General features: G+C 36.4%; 1 protein-coding gene across 2 annotated transcripts in view; it reads left to right on the top strand.

The window, feature by feature from the left end:
• LOC148408878 (roundabout homolog 2-like) overlaps window positions 1-22,681 on the top strand; it is an 81,062-nt gene that overhangs the window by 38,658 nt on the left and 19,723 nt on the right. For both annotated transcript variants that reach the window (XM_088441213.1, XM_088441212.1), the window contains exons 3-11: window positions 6,100-6,257; window positions 6,579-6,699; window positions 6,845-6,983; window positions 10,268-10,404; window positions 12,469-12,593; window positions 14,230-14,401; window positions 18,798-19,003; window positions 22,005-22,086; window positions 22,174-22,339. In XM_088441213.1, coding sequence (XP_088297339.1) covers window positions 6,100-6,257; window positions 6,579-6,699; window positions 6,845-6,983; window positions 10,268-10,404; window positions 12,469-12,593; window positions 14,230-14,401; window positions 18,798-19,003; window positions 22,005-22,086; window positions 22,174-22,339 — 1,306 coding nt within the window. The remainder of the gene's footprint in view (window positions 1-6,099; window positions 6,258-6,578; window positions 6,700-6,844; window positions 6,984-10,267; window positions 10,405-12,468; window positions 12,594-14,229; window positions 14,402-18,797; window positions 19,004-22,004; window positions 22,087-22,173; window positions 22,340-22,681) is intronic.

The following is a 22,681-nucleotide window of genomic DNA, read 5'->3' as shown; positions in this document are numbered from 1 at the left end:
AATATTTGAATATATATATATATATATATATATATATATATATATATATATATATATATATATATATATATATATATATATATATATATATATATATATATATATATATATATATATATATATGCTGAGCTTTCGATATACTTAAGTAAAATTTCACATCTGTTTTCAGTGTTACTGTATCTTAATATTGATTGTGTTCTGCCTTCTATCTTCTGCTTAATTCATATTCCACAAACGCAATGTACAGTAAATCAGGATGCAGTAGTTACAGTATTTTTGTGACATTATTGTAATTGTTACTTTTATGTTAGCATTTAATAGCCTCGAAATGAGGCTGATCTGTACTTTTTTTTAAGCGAAAATATGAAACTCAAAACAACTCTGACTGATGCTTCAAGTAAGCCTGTCAATACATGGAAGCTAGCTAATGGATACCCCTGGCATTAATTGTACCGGAGTGGGTAACAAATGCACTGTCTGGTAAATGCACCGTCTGGGTAGAATGTCGACATGTTTTTAAAGCAGCATGTACTTACTGTAGATGATTCATTATGATCGTCAGAAGAGCTTTCAAGCTTGCATATAGCTGTAAAGTTCAGAACTCTTTTGTGGTGTTATGCAAAATTGAAATTCAGGTTACAGCTGTACCCCAAAACCTGTGACCTCTATATATTAATTAGATATCCTATATATGCTATTTTGTCATGTTTCCGCGCACTAATTTAGTAAATTAACAGGAGAAAGACCGAAGCTGCCAAATGGCTGTCTTGAATAGTTGACCACAAAACAATCATACAACAATGAGTGTATGGTCCCCGCAGTCTGAAATTACCAGCCGACAGCAACCTCCACATCAGTGCTTCCTCTAGTGGGACTCAATAGATTGGAACCCAACCCCCCACCTCACGGCTCATGTGCCTTGGTTTGTACACACTCCAAGCCAAGCACCTCATTAAGCACCCACATCTCACATTTTTCTCCTCATGTAGTCAAATAAAAGAGAAACTACTACATTACAACCTTGCAGTCTTTTTCAGCATGCACACAAGCAATAAAATAATAAATAATTGCGAAACCGAATTACTGCCTTGTATTTTTCTATGTATTATTACATTCTGTAGTTGCACCTTATGTTTTCTACTTTTTAGAGATCTTAGAACATGGCCCAACAATCATTGAACAATTAAACCCAGTTATTTAAAAAATGGCATAGATAACCGAGGGCTGCTTCAAAATCCAGGATGTGCTTTCGTAATTATTTTTACAAACACAATGATTTAAAAAGTTACAATACATATTCCATGCCAAATCCATGTTCAGCAATAAAAGCTGTTGAGCACACGACCACAAACATCAATTTCAGAACACAAACTGCTATTACTACAATGTCCCCACCCCCACATTTTTAATTTGCCAAAGCTGATGACCAAGAAATTGTATTACATCCGTCACTCACTTCTCATTTATTAAAACATGAAATACTATGTACATCATCAATCAAAATACGACGGCGGTGACAGTGTGTGATCTCCGCAAAGTGAGGGTAATCTGTTGAAATTGGTCAAGTGCTTATAAAATGTGGCCTTTGACCGCAACAATCTCACATAATTCAGCTAAAATCTAAACTATAAATCAAAATCAGATTTCACCACATTATTAAATGGTGCATATTACCCGCCTAGACGTCTTCCGCCCTGATTAGATAAAGTGCAAATTCATTTTGAAAAAGCTATTACGGCGCAACTGTCAGCTCACGTAGGATTTACTCCTCGTGTCTTCATTTTTCTGTTTTGTATGTTTCTTGTCTTTGTTTCCTGAATCGAGACATGTACTGCTCTTTGAGATTCTTATTTCGTGGAGCAAGGTAGCTGGATGAATAAAATGTGCCATATGGGGTGATGTTTCTCTGTGCCAAAGTGGAGTTGACCACTGAGGCACGTTTTCTTGAGCACAACTGGGATGCCGTTGACAGTTTGGCTGAAAAAATACTTGGCGCCTTGCTGATTTTTATTATTCGCCTTTTGTAATCTTCTACTTTTTGACTCCATGTTGCAATATAGCAACAAAACAATCAAAGGCATTAGCTGTTAAAAAAAAAAAAATCAGTTGGGCGATAAATGAAAAGATTCTAATTTACGATATATTTCTGTGATGCTAACAGTTTATTGTTATTATGCAAACTACTGTGATTCTTATTTAGTACAATTCAAAACTGATATTAAAAATAGAACAAAAGAACAACAGAACAAATAGAACAAAAACAAAGACACTTCCTGTCAGCTTTCATGTGACTACGCCAGACGTGCGCTATCCAAAAAAATGCAACAAATAATATATGAAAAAGCAATGGTTATATTATGCTTTTATTTTGACGTTGGGTTTCGCAGTGATTGTTGCTAGCAGTTAGCTTTACTCCTTGCGACTCCACTTTTATTACAACACGTCTCTACCAAGTATTTCACACCACCGTAAAAAAAAATAAATAAATAAATAAATAATAAAATCGCTGATTAAGGACCCTAAGAAACTGCTAGTCAATCACGCTATTATCGTACTATAGGACGCAAAGTTTCAGTGTTATAAGTAGCCCCTAACTATATGGTATATTCAAATGCAGTTGGACATCAAAATTAGAGAGAAAAAATATCAATCATTCCATTAAACATTAATAACTGCAAATATCTAAACAATGTGGGCTTCTTATCAATCTATAAAAGTTTGATATTTGACTCATTTTTAATAAAGGGTCCACAAGTCACTTGGTCTTAAAATACCACATTTAATAAATGTATATAGGCTATCCTCCTGAGACCCAGCCTATTTATTTGTGCCCACTGTAATGGGCATCATTTTTTTCATCGATATATTTTGAATCATTCGGTCTACCTTACTAAGATGACAACAGTGTTAAAAACATAAAACTTAGAAAAGGTGACTAGTACAATACCATTATGAGAAAACTCAAATAAACAACAATCAGGTGGCATAGTGACATTAGCATATTATAATTTGAACGTTCTATCCTTTTAACATTTTGATTGCTTCAAACAACACATTGAAAAACGAAAGCTCAGCTCAACTAATAATGAAAACAGCATGCCAGAAGCTATTAACAATAAGTGGAAATACTTCCTTGCAGGAACTAAATGATCTCTCTCTCAGTTTTTTTTTTTTGGCATCCAATAATTCCGGTGCCTTTTTTTCAGTATAAGCATTTATGTAGGCACTTGACAAAACATGAGCTTTGCAAATTATATTCAGGAGAACAGCTTTGACAGAATTGGGAAGATTTCAAACTGTAACTGAGAAGCTCATACAACAATTCTTCTGTAAGTGCACCAGTGTGGCTATTAAGATGACAATTCTTCAAGACTAGATTTCTTTGAGAATACTAAATAAAGTGCAGACATCCCTGCACTGTTTGTAGAACAGAGGCATACAATATAAAATGCTCAGAAATAGAAATCTGGTGAACTGAATATGTCACATTGTAGAAAAAAAAATAGTATTTGCCATTAATGTTAATTAGATTTGTCCTGATAGTTAAATACGGTTTCCCAATGTGTCTTTAAGAATAGTTTCTAATAAATGTTGGTGGTGGTAGGGCAAATATGGCTTTTCAGGACATGTTTCAAAACAAATTTAACAACAAATCTCAGCAGTTTATATCCCTAGTTAGTTAGGTCATCTTAATGACAAAGCTTGAAGTATCAATGTATTTTTGTTTGCAGTTGTTTATTGAAAAATGACATCATCTGAGAAGTAATTTTCTAATTTTGTGGAACTTTTTTATGTATGTTTATCCCAGTAATCTCAAGCATTTTTTTTTAAATAAATAAGATGACATCATTAAAAATTCTTGCTTTTTTCTTCTTTTTCTTCTCATTATTATTATTCTTATTATTACTACAGGTATTAACGCTTATTGCGACAATGGCCTATTATTCTGTAAACTTGATATGTCCAATTGCATTTGAACGTACCATACGTCTCACATTAGCAGCGATTGGAAACTTGGATGCGTGAAGCCAATTGGAACGGAGCTGGAAAACCTTCAAAATAAAAGTCTGATAAGGCTATTTCATTGATGTACATGTGGTATTTAGGGTGTTTATTTTGAAGCTGGCCTAAATCGTGGCTCGGTGGCCTGCTATGATATGTTGTTGTAGCGCTTGACATGACTCCGCCTCTCTTCTTCCTCTTCCACCGACAGCAGCCTAAAGCATGGCGATTGTTCGGCACAGATCACTGATTGAGTATGACAAAACTTGGCGGTTTCGCCTTGCTCCTTTGCTGTTTTAATTTTTGGACTTGTGGACTCACAAAACGGAGAATCAAGTGCCCACTGACTGTCCCAAATTGTTTTTGTTTCAATTGTGTTCAAGAGCGCCTATGTCGAGCCCTGCCTTACATTTTTCATGAAAGGAGAATAATGTAAGGCTTTCTCAATGGGCTCAATAAATATTGCAATAATACAATGACGCATGACACTATTGCTTGCACTTGCTCAGCCTCTTAAAGCGAAACTCCTTCACACTAGTTTCTTTTTTTTTGTATAGATATTTCTTGGAATGTAGTGCCATTTATCTATGGTGGGACACTGCTTGTAGGACTGCAGGGATGTAGTATTTGAATTATTAATGCTCAATTTCCCACTTGCTACTCACGAGCCCCATTCGCCTTGCTCTATTCGCATTCTTCTTTCACTTTAGGTATATCTTCCTTCTACTTTGCAGTGCCTATAGTTACAGCTATAGGGGAACAACTCTTTTAGATCTCTAGTCTTGACCTAAACATTATAAAAGCAGAATAAAAGCAAGCAAAAACCTGAACTCAAAACACAAGAAAATAGTCAAGGTCATACTTGTGTTTGTCTCTGATTGGTAATGATCATCTGTGGAGATTATCCATCCATCCATCCATCCATCCATCCATTCATCCATCCATCCATCATCTTTCACTTTATCCGTGGTCGGGTCCCTGGGCCGATAAAGAATTACAGGATACTTGATATCTACTTGTCACTTTCTGGTTGAAAGCATTGCGTGTTGCAAGGGTCAATTAGTGTCTTTGTTGTTCCAACCCCTTCAGGAAATATTTTCTAGAATGCAATTAGCATAAAACATTTGGTGGTTTTATTGGACACTGAGAGGATGGGTTTAGCCAACCATGGCCAGACTGCAAATAGATTAAGATTGCCAGCAATGGCTAATTAGCCAGTGTTGCCATATTCAGTTACTTTACTGATTACTTGCTTGAAAAAGTAACTTTGTGACTTTACCGATTACTTGCTTTAAAACGGAAGTTAAGAGTTTTTAATACTAATGTTTTTAATAGTAATCTTAAAGAGCAAAGTGTATTTTTTATTAAAAACAAAACAAAGAGAGCAGTTTTTTTGTACATCCTCAAATTTATTTTAATGAATCAATTTTTTACTTATATGTCTACACTTGATTTACCAGCAACATTTTTGTTATGTTTTGTTATGTTTTAACCGCTATTGAAGCTATAACACTGTGAGTGAATCAAACCATACTATTTTGATTCCAGCTGATGCAAACACAGAATTCTGACTATAATTGCTTGAGTCTTGAAAATGCAATGAATGTGAATGTCAGTTTGAATACTCCCATAATGCATTCCACTGTGTTCAATACCAGAAGTCCCCTTAATAGGTATTCTTCAATTTATAGTTATTTCTGAAGAAGCTGAAATGAATTCTATAGTGTTAGGAATTAGATGATTCACTGAATTTGTTTATTCTTTACTAGTTTTATATACCGTGAGTGTAGTGTGAATTCTTACTGGTGCCTCCAGAGGAAAACTATGTGGTATTACATGGGCTAACATACTGTTCTTGATCCTGTATTGTCGTTACCTACATTGTGAAGCCTATACAAAAGTCATTTTACGAAAAACTTATAGTATCAAAAGGCGACATCAGAAAAGTAACTTTAATGTGAATATTTAACTGGAAAGAGTATAATATGGTGGAAAAAAAAATACACCTTCATATTTGTTAGACTGGCATCCCTGTATTTAACAATTTAATTTCACATATCAGTTAGTGAATTCTGGTGCCCTTGTTTTGTATTTTAGTGTTACGGGATGACTTCAGGCAAAACCCACAGGATGTGGTGGTGGCCGTTGGAGAGACGGCCACTCTGGAGTGCCAGCCACCACGTGGGCATCCTGAGCCCACCACCTACTGGAAGAAAGACAAGGGTCGTCTTGATCTTAAAGATGAAAGGATCACAGTGAGTTTCTCACATGTCTCTGTGAGGCTTTTTTTCTGTCAATCATACCTCATGTAGGACAGACATGTGTCAGGGATTAATAGTCCCAATTTGTTTTAAAACTTATTGAATTTGTCAGAACTTTGTCAGTCACATTCACTGACATATTGGGGGAAATAAGCAACTCTCGACATTTTATTCGGAACGGCTTATAATCCGGTGCACCTTGCATGTGAAAAATGTCAAAAAGAGACCTGCTCTTTTAAACTGCACCATATAATCCGGTGCACATTATTGCCCCAAAAATCTGGAATTTCTGCAGTTTTAATGCTTATTTTTCAGGTTCGTGGAGGAAAATTGACCATCTCCAACACACAAAAGTCTGATGTCGGGATCTATGTGTGCGTGGCCACTAACATGGTCGGCGAGAGAGAGAGTGAAAAGGCTCAACTATCCGTATTTGGTAAGAACTATGGGATATAAAGGTTCAAAAAGCAATAAAGCCTGACTTCCTCAGGTATTTACTACTCCCACTCACATACACTATTTATCAGTGTCTTACAAGTAAATTTAGCTTCTTTTATACGTGCACTTTTCCCCATGTCCAGAGAGACCCGTGTTTGTGCAACGGCCTGTGAACCAGGTGGTTTTAGTGGATGAGAGTGTGGAGTTCAGGTGTCAGGTCCACGGTGACCCACCTCCGACTCTGCGCTGGAAAAAAGAGGATGTGGATATTCCCCGTGGCAGGTGAGGGAAATGTGTGAAAGCATGTTGTTGTTAATGAAGGCTGGTGTGCACATGAACGTGGTAAAAGTGATGACGTGGAGGTGCTGAAGCGAAGCTAATGAGTCCCCCAAGAAGCAAAGAAGCAATTTGACATGTTACTCGTGGACTTTCATCAGTGTGGCAGAAATCATTTATTAGCCACAGAGAATCTCATTATTTGCTGTGTGAACGTCTGCGCTCAGAGCAGAACAAAGTACCCCCCATTTGATTGCTTCAAACTCTCCAAGCACCACTGTTCTTTTTATGGTCCACATAAGGCTCATTTTGGCCCAGCCTCTTATAAGGGCCCTTCTGCCTTGTTTAATATAAAGTAATCCATTACACAACCCGCAAGGAATAGTATCTATATGAAGTAAACATTGCCTCACCGACACAGCCAGCCAAATCTTTACTGCTCAAAGTTTTGCAGTCAGTTGCAGAGGTTTATGATATTTAACCGCAGTCTCTACATCATAGGAAAATTTAATTGCAGTTTTTTGCATGAATTATTAGTTCCTGTTGAGCACTTTGGACTCCAGGAACAGAAACTGGACCCATCCCATGATTAAAGTGGTTTTACCAGTCACTTTCCTACAAAGAAAAATCTTAAAATCATTTAGGACTTTAGATTCAGTCTACTGATTCGCTGCTGAGCATATTATGAAGTAGATTGTGTGGAAGAAACTGCAAGAGCAAAATATCATGTAGTGCAAAATATGACATATTTAGCAGCTTTCCTTCACCGTGCAGGGTTTGTTAGGTGTATGTATACGTGCAGTAAAGTGACTGGTGATGAGGCAGATTAGTGCGTGAGGCATTTGTTCAGAATGTGATGTGTTTTGACGAAACCAGGCTTATGTTGGGAAGGTTATTTTTGAGTTGACAAAAGTACAAATATTCATTAATTCACATAAAACACAGCCAAAGTACATAGGGGATAAGGAGAAATGGCGGACATGAATCACTTGGCTTGACTCAAGTCAATTTTCACATTTGCAAGGAATTGTTAACGTGATTCTTGCCACAATAACTTGTAACTAATTTTAACTTGACTTGTCCATATTGTATGTGACTAAGTCCCCCGAATCGTGGTAGATGTCACCAAGCGTGTGTATTGCTTGTTGAATTCAAAATGTCACAATCGAAAGTACAGTGACAATGACGATGACTCTTTGGAAGTCTGTCTAGTCATCTGTGTTTTGCCGTGATGTCACTGCCCTTTGACGAAAGAAACACGTCTGATTTCTTGTCCTCCCTTCCACTTATTTTATTCTTTTCCCGAACCCGTCATCCTCATGGGAAGTGTGTATCTGGGTCAGAGATGTTCTGTGAATGGAGTCCTCACCCAACTCTAGAATGACCCTCACATCCCCCCCATCGATATTCTCCCCCTGCACGATCTTTCAAGTATGACTTTTCTCACCCCTTGTGCCATTTCTCTGCCTGACTTGTCTTCTATCTGGAAATCAGCATGGCTGACTGCACAATTTCACAAGATCTCTCATGCCAAAGAGACCCAGGAGAGGTGGGGCTGACTCCTTTGCCCCTCCACTCATTCAGAGTTGAGCCCCCTCATCTGAACCGGCTGAGATGTCCCTCATGTTAGCGTTGTAGCAACTCTGCCCTTATAGTGGAGAATTCTACACTGGTGGCTGCACATTGATGCATCAACATTATGAATTAGTCATTTCTCACTACTTCGCTCATTCATCAAATTCATTTTGTCAGAGTGCGCCACTCCTTTTTCTCCCAGACAGTTTGTCCATCTGACTCAGGCTCTGTGTCCTTATGGCTTTCACACACATGCGCACACACACATAACATGGCGTACTGCACATCCCACGCCACAGTGGGTGGTTCATCGTTATAAATATTGAAAGAGTGGAACAGTCAGGGTTCCGGCTGAAAGCACCTTTAATTTTGCCTATCCCTTCACCGTGGCATAATTGCACCGCTCGTTTTGTTTGCGCAGCTGAGTGTGCGCGTCGGGGAGTCTTAATTGCCTGAAAAAGTGAGGTGCCGTCAAACAATCAACAATGACAACACCTTTGAAAACAGGATTTAATTCAGCTGTGGTTCAATTATTGGTTGTCGGTTCGTTTACATTTGGGGGGAAAAAATAAGCTTCTGCCCAGGAGGTTGTTTTCATATGTTTAGTGTTTGTGCAACATTCTCTAGCAACATTCAAGCCAGCATTTCTTTTGGTAGGTTTAGGTTTGGAATATATGAAATTGTATGAAATTATATATGAAAATTTTGAGATATTGATGCATTATAATTATACACCTAATGCCCTTTAACCCTTGCAGCAAATTATGGAATTACATTTGATTTTTTTACATGGTAAAAAGAATCAATGGGGAAAAACACTAAGGAGCTGAAATTTCCAGCAGGTGATTAAAACATGTAGAATTTAAAAACGCAACAATTCTGATGTTTCTATGTGATTGCAACTGGACGTGCGAGATTTTGTGTAGAAAAATAATCATTGTCCAAATTTTAGACCATATACAACCATTGTAATTTCAATTTTTGAGATGCGTCTTTATAGGATATATTACATTGATTTTCCTGTCATTTTTGCAACATTCCATTGAGTGGCGGTCAAACTATGTCAGCAAACAGAAAATTTGCACAGACTTGTGTTTCACCTCAAGACAGTAGGTGGCAGTAGAGACCTGTTAATGGCTATGTCTTAAAATGTCAAAGACAGACCATACCGTTTTTAGATGTTTTGTGGTTGGTAATAAATTTAACCTACATATGTGTGGATAGAAGTGATGGCACTGAACAATTTGAGTGGTTGAAGAAAAAAAAAATTCACAACTCATTCATTATTACCCCGTTAAAACCATTTACAAAATTAGGAAAAAAATGCAAGGTGTGTAGTTTGCAAAGTGTGTGCACGAGGGTTAAAATCATATATAATACATGAAGTCATACAGGATGAAGTTACGGCAATTTGAATGTAGTTAGAAATAAAATGAATTTGAAATCCCTAGTTTTGAGAAAAACATATTCTAGTTTTGGCACATTCATATTTAATAGTGTGCATCATGTAGTAATCCCTTAGTGTCATACATTTCGATTAAAATTTGAACATTTCGGCTGCTATGAATGTCGTGTCTTAAAGGATGTTTTCATAGAAATTACACGATTGACGTTTCCGTCCAAAATGTGTGTATTCACGTCAATAACTCAAAACTAATATCCACAGCATTTTTTTTTTAATTGAGGCTTGACAGTTGTTACCTCTATTTCACTAGGTATGACATCAGATATGAAAAAGAGGATCTGTTGCTGAGAATAAAAAAAGCCACCGTGAGTGATCAGGGGACTTTCACCTGCCTAGCAGAGAACCGTGTGGGCAAAGTTGAGGCCTCCGCTTACCTGACAATCCGAGGTGGGTAATTTGTGGTCTCTTCAATCCCATATTTTATTGCAACTCCCAACTCACAGAGCAATCACTCCTTTATTGCACATTTTACCCATGTTATTGGCCCCCTGCTGAAAGGTTGGCTTTCCTCAACCTTTCTTTTCACAGAACAGAACAATACATTTAATTGCTTTACATTTCAGGCCACAGATTGTATATAGACAAACTATCCCACTATCACTATTTCCATATTTTAATTGATTGACTAGCGAATTTATTTATTTATTTGACAACGGGTGATGCGCATTAATCAACATTATGCTTTTAAGTCAGTCACGTTGAGCTCATTTTTAACAGCAGCCCCTTGAAAAGTATATATATATATATATATATATAATTTGTTTTTATTTTATTGACCAAAATGCCAAGCTTTCATTTGCTTTAGACTACATTGAAAGTGAACTGGGGGGTTGGGGGGACTTTTCATCATAACAAAATGAAGTGGCTTGGTCAACTCACTAAATGGAAAAGTGACAAAGGCAAATAAAAGTTTTTGAGCCACGGTATTAAGTGGCTGTCAAAAATGTGCATTTTGCCATTACACCCTATATGTTCAATATTGTAATTACCAGTACTGATGTAGGAATGAGTTGGTTCTTGTCCTTCTACCCAATGTGGTGATTGAGAGCCATCTGTCTTGCAAACTCCTTTGATGGACACCCAATGCCATCTCATTCATTTCTGATTTTCATTATTTTGCTTTCTTTCCCTCTACTTCTCTGCTTTCGTTCTCTCTGTGTTGTGACTTAATCTCACCCACACCATTGTTGTCACCAGTTCGCCCTGTTGGTAAGTAACAGCTGATCCCATTGTGCATGTTTTTTTTTTTTAAGTCACAATTTGAGCAATGCTGTGAGGATCCATAAACACATTCATCAAAATGATATTTTACTAGCACATCTGCATTGTCTCTCAATCACTGACGTTCCCTATTAGGGGCCACTAATGTACGCTTGTCACTTGAGGTCTCGTCAACCTTTTGACTTTGAAGATTGAGGCACCCTTATAATATCTCCTAGACAGTGTGTGTCATTATCTAGTTTGAAGAATACCCCTTATGCATGACAAGCTAGACCAGCGGTGTCCAAACTATGGCTGGAGGGCGGGGTCTTTAGTCCCCACCATCCACATTTTTTTGGCCTGTAGCATATACTAAAAATACATTTTGACATCAAAAATATATAAAATAAATAAATAAATAAATAAATAAATAAATAAAACTGTATTTTTTGGAATATAAACCACACTGAAACCATGACAAAAATTTTACTGATAGTGTTTGGCCTGTATTAGGCCACACAAGACTATAAGGTTGTAACATCAGATATTTACATAGATAGATCGTATATGGAAATCTTTTTAAATATTTATTTTAGTGAAGTTTTTTTTTCAGCAATATTGGTTACAGCAACATCATGCCTTCACCACATACTGAACATGCCTTGACATTTAGAAATAAGAGAGCAGCACCAACACTCCTTCAACAGAGATTGAATTAATCTGCATGTTTAGAAGTGAGCAGCACCAACACATTTTCAATATAACGCACATTGAGTGTTCGAATACTGAACCAACATCACAGTAACATGCATGATGATGTTTGCTAGTGACACGTGCCCCGTGGTGGCGAGTAAAATAGCAGTTCACATTTGAAATCAATACTTCAATAGTATCTTCCTCTGTCTCCCATTATTTACTAGTGAGATTGCCCCCTATTGGCTGGTTAAAACAACCGCAAATAAGAACCACAAGGTTCAAAGTGTGAGAAAAAAATAGCGGTAGTTAAAAAAAAATTAATGGTAGACAGCATTAGGAGTGTGAAAACAATTGCCCCGTCAACTAAAGTCTTTTTATAATGATTTTTTTTTTCCATAACCACTTTATATAGACAGCTTGATTAATTTACATTACATTACATCTTTCTATTCTTCTGTACGTGGCCCTCTGAGGAAAAGGTTTGGATACCCCTGACCTAGACATTTGATTTAGACATGAATAAGTTACTTTACTGCATGCTGCTGTAATATTCAGAGGCGCCCCAGTTTGTGGTGCGACCCCGTGACCAGATTGTGGCTCAAGGACGAACGGCGACCTTTCCCTGTGAGACCAGAGGCAAACCACAACCCACTGTGTTTTGGCAACGAGATAGCAGCCAGGTGAGATTTTGGCAAAATATTCTATATAATATGCAAACACCTCATGGAGAGAGATATATTGTTTAATGTCATGCTAAGAAAGACATCAATATATTCTAGCAGCAGGGTAGGTACCGTATAAAAAAAAATGGCTAAACTGATCAAACCAGGGTGACATTGTGGGTGGGTTTCTGTGGCTCACGCAGATAATGAAGTGGTCATTCATCATCAGTTGATGCTGTTCTGACCAGCCGGCTCACATTACGGTCATTAGAAGTAATGAAAGCAGGCTAATGTCCTTTCCTGCCAGCTTGTCTGCTTGGGGTGCAGAAAAAGACAAAGCTGATGCCTCAACTCTCCTAAGTGCAGCATAAACACTATGGGGAACAATCAGGTCTGTCAGAAGAAACATTTAGCTGCTTTGCTAGATGTTGGAGTTACGTTTTTGGGTGATTGAAATTATTCCCTAAAATGTCCTAAATTTCCCTTAAATTACCTAAAATTTGAATGTTGAATTTTGCATTATCAGAAATATTCAAGTTTGTGCTAAGAGACAGATTTTCCTAAAATGTACTGTAAAATCAATGTTTCCTTGGGTAACTTTAATTTTGAGGTTAACTCTTAATTTTGGAGGTTTATTGAGCATGGGTCATTTAGCTCAACAGTAATGAATATTGTCATATTGACAATGTGACTTAATTTTATCTGAGAGGTTCTTATTGATTCCTTGATAGAGTAGGTCCGGTTTGGCTGTGGTCAGTGAAAATGAATTCAAATAGAAAATATGATTAGCCAAATTCTAGTGGGTTTTTTAAACTCTGGCATTGCTTCAATAATAAAAATGCATTCAAAGCAGTGCTGTTATGAATTGTTGTCCTACCAAAGGCCCTAATATAAGAAATTATCCAGACATTGGATACTCTAAATAGCAAATATCCCACTTGGGAAGTTTATTTTCTGGAAAATGATACATGTTGAAGTTTTAAGTGTTAAAAAAAAAACAACTTAAAAAATATGAATTGGTTTGAAATAAAGAACAAAAACAATATTTAGTTGCACAAGAAATTAATGAAAATATCTTGCTAAAAGTAAAAAATAAATTATTGTAAGAACACTTTTGTAAAGTGGACCATGTATGATCCTTTAGTGTTGAAATGTTCACCAAATGTTAAGGTGCCTCAAAGGGTAAGTCAGAATTAAACAAAGGGGGCAAGTACATTTTTGACCAGGTAGTGTTGAGTGTTTTTTTTTTACCCCTCAACTTAATTAAATCACAATTTAAACATGTTTTATTTGTAAAAAATCAATCCAAAAAAGTAGGACAGAAGAGTATACTGTATTTTCAATCACAGATGCTTAAAAAAAATTCTGCAGGAATTGTATGACAAGTTGAGTGCAAAAATATGCTAAAAACAAATGAAAAAAATGTGTTTAAAGAAATGATGTATTTCGCATATTCTTAGCTTTATATTTGCAAAGGTGTCTGTGTCAGTTATGAGGGATAGCTGCATGACTGTTTCCAAAGGACATCATGAATGTGAAAAAGTAATGGTTTTGTGATTTTGTTGTTGTGATGAAAATGCAGATTCCCCAGATTCATAAGATGGTACAGTGTGCCTTCATTTAGTGCTTTTCCTATCCAATTTCCCCCCTGTAGGATCTTCTCTTTCCCAGCCAGCCAACACAAGGCGACAGTCGTGTGTCTGTGTCTGTAAATGGAGAGTTGACCATTTCATCGGTGCAGCGTTCAGACGCAGGCTATTATATTTGCCAGGCCCTGACTGTAGCAGGCAGCATCTTGGCCAAAGCCCAGCTGGAGGTGGCAGACGGTAAGTGAGGAGACCAAAGCGTACACATTCACTTCATCTAACACACCAAAGTTAATCAACACACCACACACAACAAAGTGTTGGCATTTTGCATTTCCCCAAACAATACATTGTCTGCTCTACATCATTTATATTTTTGACTTAGGCTTTATTTGACTAAAATCTACCCCCAACACAATACCAACAACAGCATTCAAAACTTCTGTGGAAAAAAAATAAAATAAAAAAAAGATATTTCCATGGGTTAACATTGACATGCTTCATATATTCGACTGTAATAGTGGAAAGTCACATGGTTAACTGAATTCCCATATAGTTAGCGATGTGATTGACAGGCGGCCTCTCCAGGTTGTGCCTGGCTTCTCAGAAGAAGCCAGATGCGATAGGCTCCCGGTCATCCATGACACCAACCCAGTCTCCTACTCAATTTTCTTGACACCGGTTTCTAAATTAAAAAAAAAAAAACAAAAACACAGAATCGTATAGTATAGTATTGTCTAGTATAGTATAGTATAGTATAGTATAGTATAGTATAGTATAGTATAGTATAGTATAGTATAGTATGATTGACTCAATTGTTTTTGTTTGTTTAAGAAAAATTCAAATAAACTATCCAAACACAAATAAATTATACAAACACTGAAACCTAAAACTATAGTATAGTATAGTATAGTATAGTTTAGTATAGTATAGTATAGTATAGTATAGTATAGTATAGTATAGTATAGTATAGTATAGTATAGTATAGTATAGTGTTCATTTTTTATTGTTCGCTTAAGAAACACACATAGTAGCAAGCCAGACATTAAATAACTATAAATGCATAGAGTATGGCATAGCATAGTATAGTATAGTATAATAAAGTTTAGTATAGTATACTATAGTATAGTATAGTATGGTATAGTATAGTATAGTATAGTATGATTGATTCAATTGTTTTTGTTTTTTTAAGAAAAATACAAATAAACTATCCAAACACTGAATAATTCTACAAACCTAAAACTATAGTCTAGTCTAGTCTAGTCTAGTCTAGTCTAGTCTAGTCCAGTATAGTATAGTATAGTATAGTATAGTATAGTATAGTATAGTATAGTATAGTATAGTATAGTATAGTATAGTACAGTGTTCTTCCTTTTTTAATTTAAGAAAAATACATTAACTATCCAACCACTGAATAACCCTACAAATGGTATGATACAACATAGTATATTTTAGAGTTTGTTATTGTTTGGTTAGTAAAAATACAGAGTATTTTATCGAGACACCAAAAGGACCTTGTCATTATTCCTCTCAGATTTCTTCCTTGGCTTCTTTCTATTTGTTTAATGCCTTAAAATTGTAACTAACCAGTATCATGCACTAAAATGCCTAATAGTTTAATGACTTTTTAATAATTTAGGAGAGTATGTTTTCATATAAATGCAAATGGAGCTTTAAAATAACAGATTCATAAACAGATCAAGTTGAAGCCTATCGTAATTGACTATTCGAGGCTGCCCACATTTTTATTTGCAAGCCTCCATTTTCCTGCTGCAAATGCCAAGCAGTCACCAACAATTATTATTTTTACAACCCTTTCCCTGTGATGAATGTAAGTAGTCTGAAAACATAAAATAAACCCCCCCTTGATGGAACGGACACATTTAGACATTTAAGACAAACCTTTAATGTCAGCATTAAGTGCTAAGCTGCTTCCTTTTCAGTGCCGCTGATGCCCTGCTCCACTTCTGTGTCTTTTAATGCATATGGAGAGACAGGATGAAGCCTGCCAGAGTGATTTCACTGTAGTTAAAAAAAAAAAAAAAAAAGCAAAGGATGTCCTCAGCCACAATATTGACACAGCTTCAAACATATAGCGCTACATGAATGAAGATATTAGAATGAAACTTTTTACAGAAAGTATTATTTAGAGAATGCTTCAAAATTCATGCATTCTCTGCAACTAGATCCATTAAAATAGGTCTTGTTCATCAAAAAATGGTATTGGACAAAAATACATGATGAGCGCGTTTCACCATCATTTTGTTTTATAACCTCTGTTGGCAGGGACCAAATTTAAGCATTTATCACCTACAGTATATTATTTTAAATAAGGAACACAAATCAGTTCTCCCATTACAGTACTTGGAGTCATGTTTACTGTTGGCAAATTTATTCTGCTTTTTCTGTATAAAATTTGACATGTTCATCTATAAATATTGAGCGTCAATAAAGCATTTTTGTGATTAACACTTCTGAAAAGTTGCAACTGAAAGCATTTTGAAGTGATTTGAACATAAATGAGACTTGCACTGTAAGCACAGTGCTTCAAGTGGGGAAAAAAAAAAATGCCAGTAATTTGCTTATTTGGCTCTTGCAAGGTGAAGGCATGGGGTAAAAGCGGACAATTAATGTTGTTAATCATGCGAAAATCTATATTAGATAATTGGTAGTATTAATAAATAAATAAATAAATAAATAAATAAATAAATAATAAATACGTACATACACAAATACACAAATACCAGTAAACAAGGAAATAAAAGTAATGCATTTTTACAAAATCAGGCTTATGTCACTTATCAGTTTTAAGATTTTAACAGATATAGAACTCCATTTTGGAATTTTCACAAGTACATCCAAGGTCTCAACTTTCATTTCCCAGCAGCCAAAAGGTTCGAATTGGAATGGACGTATGTGAAAATAAGAGATTAGTATATGATGTGAACCCTTAATGTGACTGTCAACGTGTTTTTCTCAAAACTAGGGATTTCAACTTGGCAACATTCAAATTGTTACAACTTTGACAATTGTGAGACACAGCCAAATGTTATAAAATATTTTAAAAGGAATAAAGTGTATAGTTGGAACATATCAATATCTCCATTTTCATTGTCTGAACATAAACCTTATTTTGAGAAAACGCATCACATATAAACATATACATAAGTATATAACTTATACATTCATATATAATAATATGTTTTTTTTTATTATCACAAAGTGCAAGAGAGAAATGTAACAAGAAGATACTATGTGTGCTCATGTGAAGTCCTGGTACGTCATTAAAAAAAAAAAAAGAAAAAAGAAAAAAGAAAAGAAAAAAATCCTGGTATGCCAGAGGCTATACAGTATATGAAAACTGCTGTTATGCTTTACCGCTGCATGCCGACTCACTTAAAGCACTGTTAGGTAACATGAACTGTAAACAAGTCACAGACGCCATATTGGTAGCATGACTTATTTGGAGTAGATTACTACTATATCACCAAATAGAATTATCAGTTTAAAGTTTTGCTTTTTCGCAAAGTACAATCAATTTACATGAGGTTAGGACCTGTTACCGCCATTCAACAATCATTTAAGATCAATATAACAAATCCAAAATAAGAGCAGCCTATTGCAATGCAATTGTCACTTTGTATTTGCATAATTTTATTTTAATCACATTTAATCCCTCATACTGTTCATTGAAATGCAGAGTTAAGCAGTAGCACATGTATTGATTTGAAAGCCCGCTTGAATAGAGTTAATCATATGTAATGGGTCGGTGGAGCATTAAAACTGAAACCATTAATTATGATATCCATCACTACTGCCAAATATACCATATACTTATTGTTTCAAATGATGTCAAGCATAACAATGGAGCCACATCGAGGTTTTCATGTACTGCTGCTCTGCGTCTCATTTTGTTCTCACTATTTTGCAGACATTGTGATTAAAAAAAAAAAAAGGCAAAGGCAACCTGTTGTAAACACTTGTGAATATGGAGACAGACCCGATAACAGATGAGAGCAGCAGTGAGAAAATTGGAAGCCGGGGAGTTGTTACAAGGCCAACACTCCAGAAATTACTGTTGTAGAGTGCAGAAGCTGTTTTCTGGATGATATAACATACTCTAAAAAGCTTTTAAAGCGATGCATTGTTGTCATCCTTGGCATGCTAATTTAAGAGTTTAATTTGTTGTGGTGGAATGGAGAAAAAGGCCAGGAGGGGGAAGGGGGGAAGAGTCATTGTTGGCTGCAACCAACAAGCATGGATGTGTTGAAAGGCGTTATAAAGAAGGTACGGTAATTAACACCACGGGTTAAGTATCATTTATCCTCACCTAGTAATTAAAACTGAAAGGTGTGATGCAGTGCCATGAGCGCACTGCTCGATTCAGGAAAGGGCTCAAAACACTCGCTTCCTCTTATAACAAATCCATCAGATTGAGTTTTAACATATTGCGACTGCAATTATTGCAGTCACTAATTAGCACCTTCTGATAAGGTCATGTTTTTTCTTGCAAAAAAAAAAAAAAAAGGCAACGTTTGCCATGACAAAGAATAGCAAGTCACCACTTGGTGCCAAGACTGTGCCATCAAAATGAGTAATTATCATAGCATCTCTTTTTTTTCATGATTATCCTCAGCTCTGAAGGACCGCCCCCCGCCGATCATCCGCCAGGGGCCCTACAACGAAACGCAGGCATTAGGAAGTGTGCCAATACTCAGGTGTCAGGCTTCGGGGGACCCACAGCCCACAATTACCTGGCGAAAGAATGGAATCAGCCTCCTTGGAAAAGATCCGCGCTTTTCCCTGCTGGAACATGGCAGTCTTCAAATACAGGGTGCCAAGGTAAGTTGTGGTGAATCATTTGTCCTCATTATGTGCGTATTATTTACATTTCTACTCTAATTGACTAAACTCTCAGTTATTGGTTTCTCAAGACAGTACCGAAACTGTATATGCCTGTGAAAATCGAATTTCACTGTCTCCACAGAGGATTAAAGATTCATTAACAGAAACAAATGGTTCCCAATGAATCTCTTTATCAGAAAACAAAGTAGCTCCCAGCTTTATCAAAGCAACCTTTTAAGGGTTTACAGTGATCCCTCGTTTTTTCGTGGTAAACGGGAACAAGAACCCCCTGCGATAAGTGAAAAAATAAAATCGCACTTCCCACCCCATACCCCTATTGACGGAATTTTCATGCATGTGTATGTGGGTACCTGAATTTTTTAAATGTGAAAAATATTTATACCGTACATATTAAGACAAATATTACTTTATTATTAAACCTTATACACTAACTGTACTGTTGTCCCATCCGGTTCCCATTTCCTTTGGCTGCAGTCCAACGGAGAGCCACGATTATATTAGCAGCACCCGGAAGTTTAATTAAAGTGAAGCCTGTAGCTGACCAAACATGATAACAATTAGAGCTTACACTTGAAATTCCAGCTTATCACAAAAAAATCATGGTAAGAAATTTACAACACTCCATTTGCTCTATTCGGGTCTCCCTCTAAACGTGTGTGAGGGAAGCACAGCTCTTGGGCATGCCTAGGAGATACATTATAGGCTCCCGGCATGACCATGGGAGTGGATTACAATTCTTGCCCTGCCCTCCTGCCATCGACCAATGAGGGCAGGACTTGTAATCTACTCCTGCCCCAATATGAATGAAATTTGACTTATTTATTGTGCTGGTTTGCCTCCCAGTAATGTGCCTAATAACCTGATGCATTTCACGACCTAGTGTGTCTTATATCTAAGTTCATCTTTTATATGGAAATTTGCCAATAAGAGACTTTTTCATTGAGACTGCACCTCATATTCTGGCTGGCCATACGGTCCAAAAAATATGGGTTGAATCGCAGCAAATGATTATTACTGATAAAAAAATACGAATATTTGTTTCATGTATCACATACAATGAAAACAAAATGTAATGAAGTCCAATTCTAGTGTTTTAACTGTTATCTTATATAAAAGTAGCAAACATTTCCTCTGTTAAAAACGTACACTTACGACATGCATATGATCCAGTATGTCGGTGGCGGTGGATTTATTTTTTTCTTTCCCCACCATGCCAACTGTCATTTAAAAAGATGAATAGAGTGTATACAAGGGTAAGATGTTTAACATTGCCATTAGGTTGAAATTTCTGCTGCAGCAGTTTGATTCAAGGACTCGAGGACAGGAGTCCTTAAGGCAATGTGATGAGGCCGATATAATGGAGGGACTTAGATATGCAGGGTCCCGTCTCTGTGTCAAAGTGCCCTGCCTATGTCGCTCACCTCCACTATCTCTTGAGAGAGAGCCCAACTGCCTGTGGTCCCGGAGGCTTTGCCAATATGAACAAGACGATCATATCAATGCTTCAGTATTTCCCGTGTCAGCACTCCTGATGATAATGTTGATGGTTCTGGGAATGGAGGACGACTATTATTGGAGGAAATCAATTAAGGAAATTAATGTCAGCTTTTACTGAGCTCTTCTTTTTTTTCATTGGGCAGCTTTAAGGTTTTTTCCTATCCACTCTCACGCATGTCTCGAGCCAAATGCAGGCCAGTGAAGGTTAATGCATTTTTACTGTACTACTAGCTGCAAACCTCCTTCAAAAGTCCAGACTGACTCAAGAGCTTGTAGCAACCATCTGGGATTTTAGTTGCAAAGACTATTGGATTCACGGTCGCACATCGACAGAACACATTTTCTGAAAGCTATGCTTTTTGCAGTTTGGACGGACAGGAATACAAAATCATGTTCGCTACTATACAGCAAATATTGCTTGACATTGTTACCTCTATCCCAAATTGTGTTTGTTTTTTTGTTTTTTTTCTACGGAAGATAGCATTAAAATGGCTGAGCATTGAAATGGCTATTCGACAAACGTATAGTGTGCATAATGTATTTTCACAAACATCCCTGCATGTGTACATAAAATATTTAAATGCAGTAATACATTAAAAAAAGAAGAAAAACCTCTTGGTAATTTTACCAATAAAGTTTGTGCAACCAGGACATATCTGATGAGCAATTTTACTGTGCATTATTGCATCAGTTTTTAATGATTGCAAGGTAGAACTAAATCTACATAATTTATAGTTTAGCTTCCTGCTCCTGACCTACTCATTTATTCCAAATGTTACATTCATTATTCAACAAAGTATAGTTAACAATTATTGCTACTTGTTTGTAAAACAACAAATGAGCATATATATTGATTTTTTTGGTTTGTGGTCACTGTTTTCGATTTGGTAGTCTTGGGCATTCATTAGGTAAAATGTGAAAGAATAAACACATGGAGTGTTCTCACTATTATGTATAACAAAAAAAGGTTGTTACTGTATGATTAGCTACAATTGTTTTCAGCGAATGTCAGTGAATAACACTATATAGTGATAGGCAGAAAAACGTAAAAGCTCTATTATTTCAATGGGAAAAAGTACTACTAAAAAAGTACCATAAAAATTTGTTCATCCACCAAAAATGGGATTAAGTCACATGCGTGCAATTCATAAGCAATAAGTCCAAAAAGTCAAATCCAAAATAATTCAAGCAAGTCTATTATGACTTTGTTGAAGCATGTTAAAAGTCAGGTCACAATGTTCTACTCAGCACAACATATTGTATAAAATCAAAAGTCTTTTGACTGATCATACAATTATTTGTAAATATCAAATGAGTTCTTTCATTTTTTAACACATAAAAAGTCCAAGTGTAGCAAACTGAACTGAAAACCATGACCACAAAACTGAATCAAACTGAACTCTGGATTTAATGAGGCTAATGTTTACAGTTTCTTGTCATGATTCTATTTCGATTTATCTATGTTCTCTTGAATTTTCAGCTGTCTGATTCTGGCTTGTACACATGTGTGGCGACCAGCTCCAGTGGAGAAACATCTTGGAGCGCTTACTTGGATATCACAGGCATGCAACAAGAAACATTCTATTCTTTACTTTGTAACTCCTTCATTTGCATTTCTTTAATAATATATTTTCTGTCTTCTTTGTCAGATTCCGTTGACCCCATTGACTTCCTGTCCACCAACCTGACAGCCCTACCAGGGCCGCCCTCCAAGCCAGAGGTCACTGATGTCACCAAGAGCAGCATCTCGTTGTCATGGGAACCGGGGCCAGAGGCTGGCTCCCCGGTGTCCTCCTATGTCATTGAGGCCTTTGGGTACGTCTGTGACCCATGGCCTTGAGCCATGTTTAGTGACCCTAAAAAAGAGCAGATGGGAGGGGGTTTCGTTTAAAAGCTAACTCAATTATATCCCAAGTAGATATCATTTAAGTATTAGACAAAAGTGACATTTACTTCTAAAATTTCAATTTGAATAATAATTATTTGGCATTTAAGGATCACTTTAATCAGTATGTGTCTTTTTATTTATTTAAATCCCTGACAAGAAGACTATAAATTGGTTTCCTCGTTATTGTAATGCTTGATGAGGAAAGAAAAAAACCTGACATTTGGCCATTATTTATGTGTAGGTCACCTGAATTTTGGCGTCCGCTTCCA

The sequence above is a fragment of the Hippichthys cyanospilos genome, chromosome 18 (genome assembly GCF_059441005.1).
Source record: "Hippichthys cyanospilos isolate Australia breed blue-spotted pipefish chromosome 18, RoL_Hcya_1.0, whole genome shotgun sequence".
Classification (NCBI taxonomy): domain Eukaryota; kingdom Metazoa; phylum Chordata; class Actinopteri; order Syngnathiformes; family Syngnathidae; genus Hippichthys; species Hippichthys cyanospilos.
Note: the sequence above shows the minus strand (reverse complement) of the source record. Positions and strands in the feature narration are given on the sequence as shown.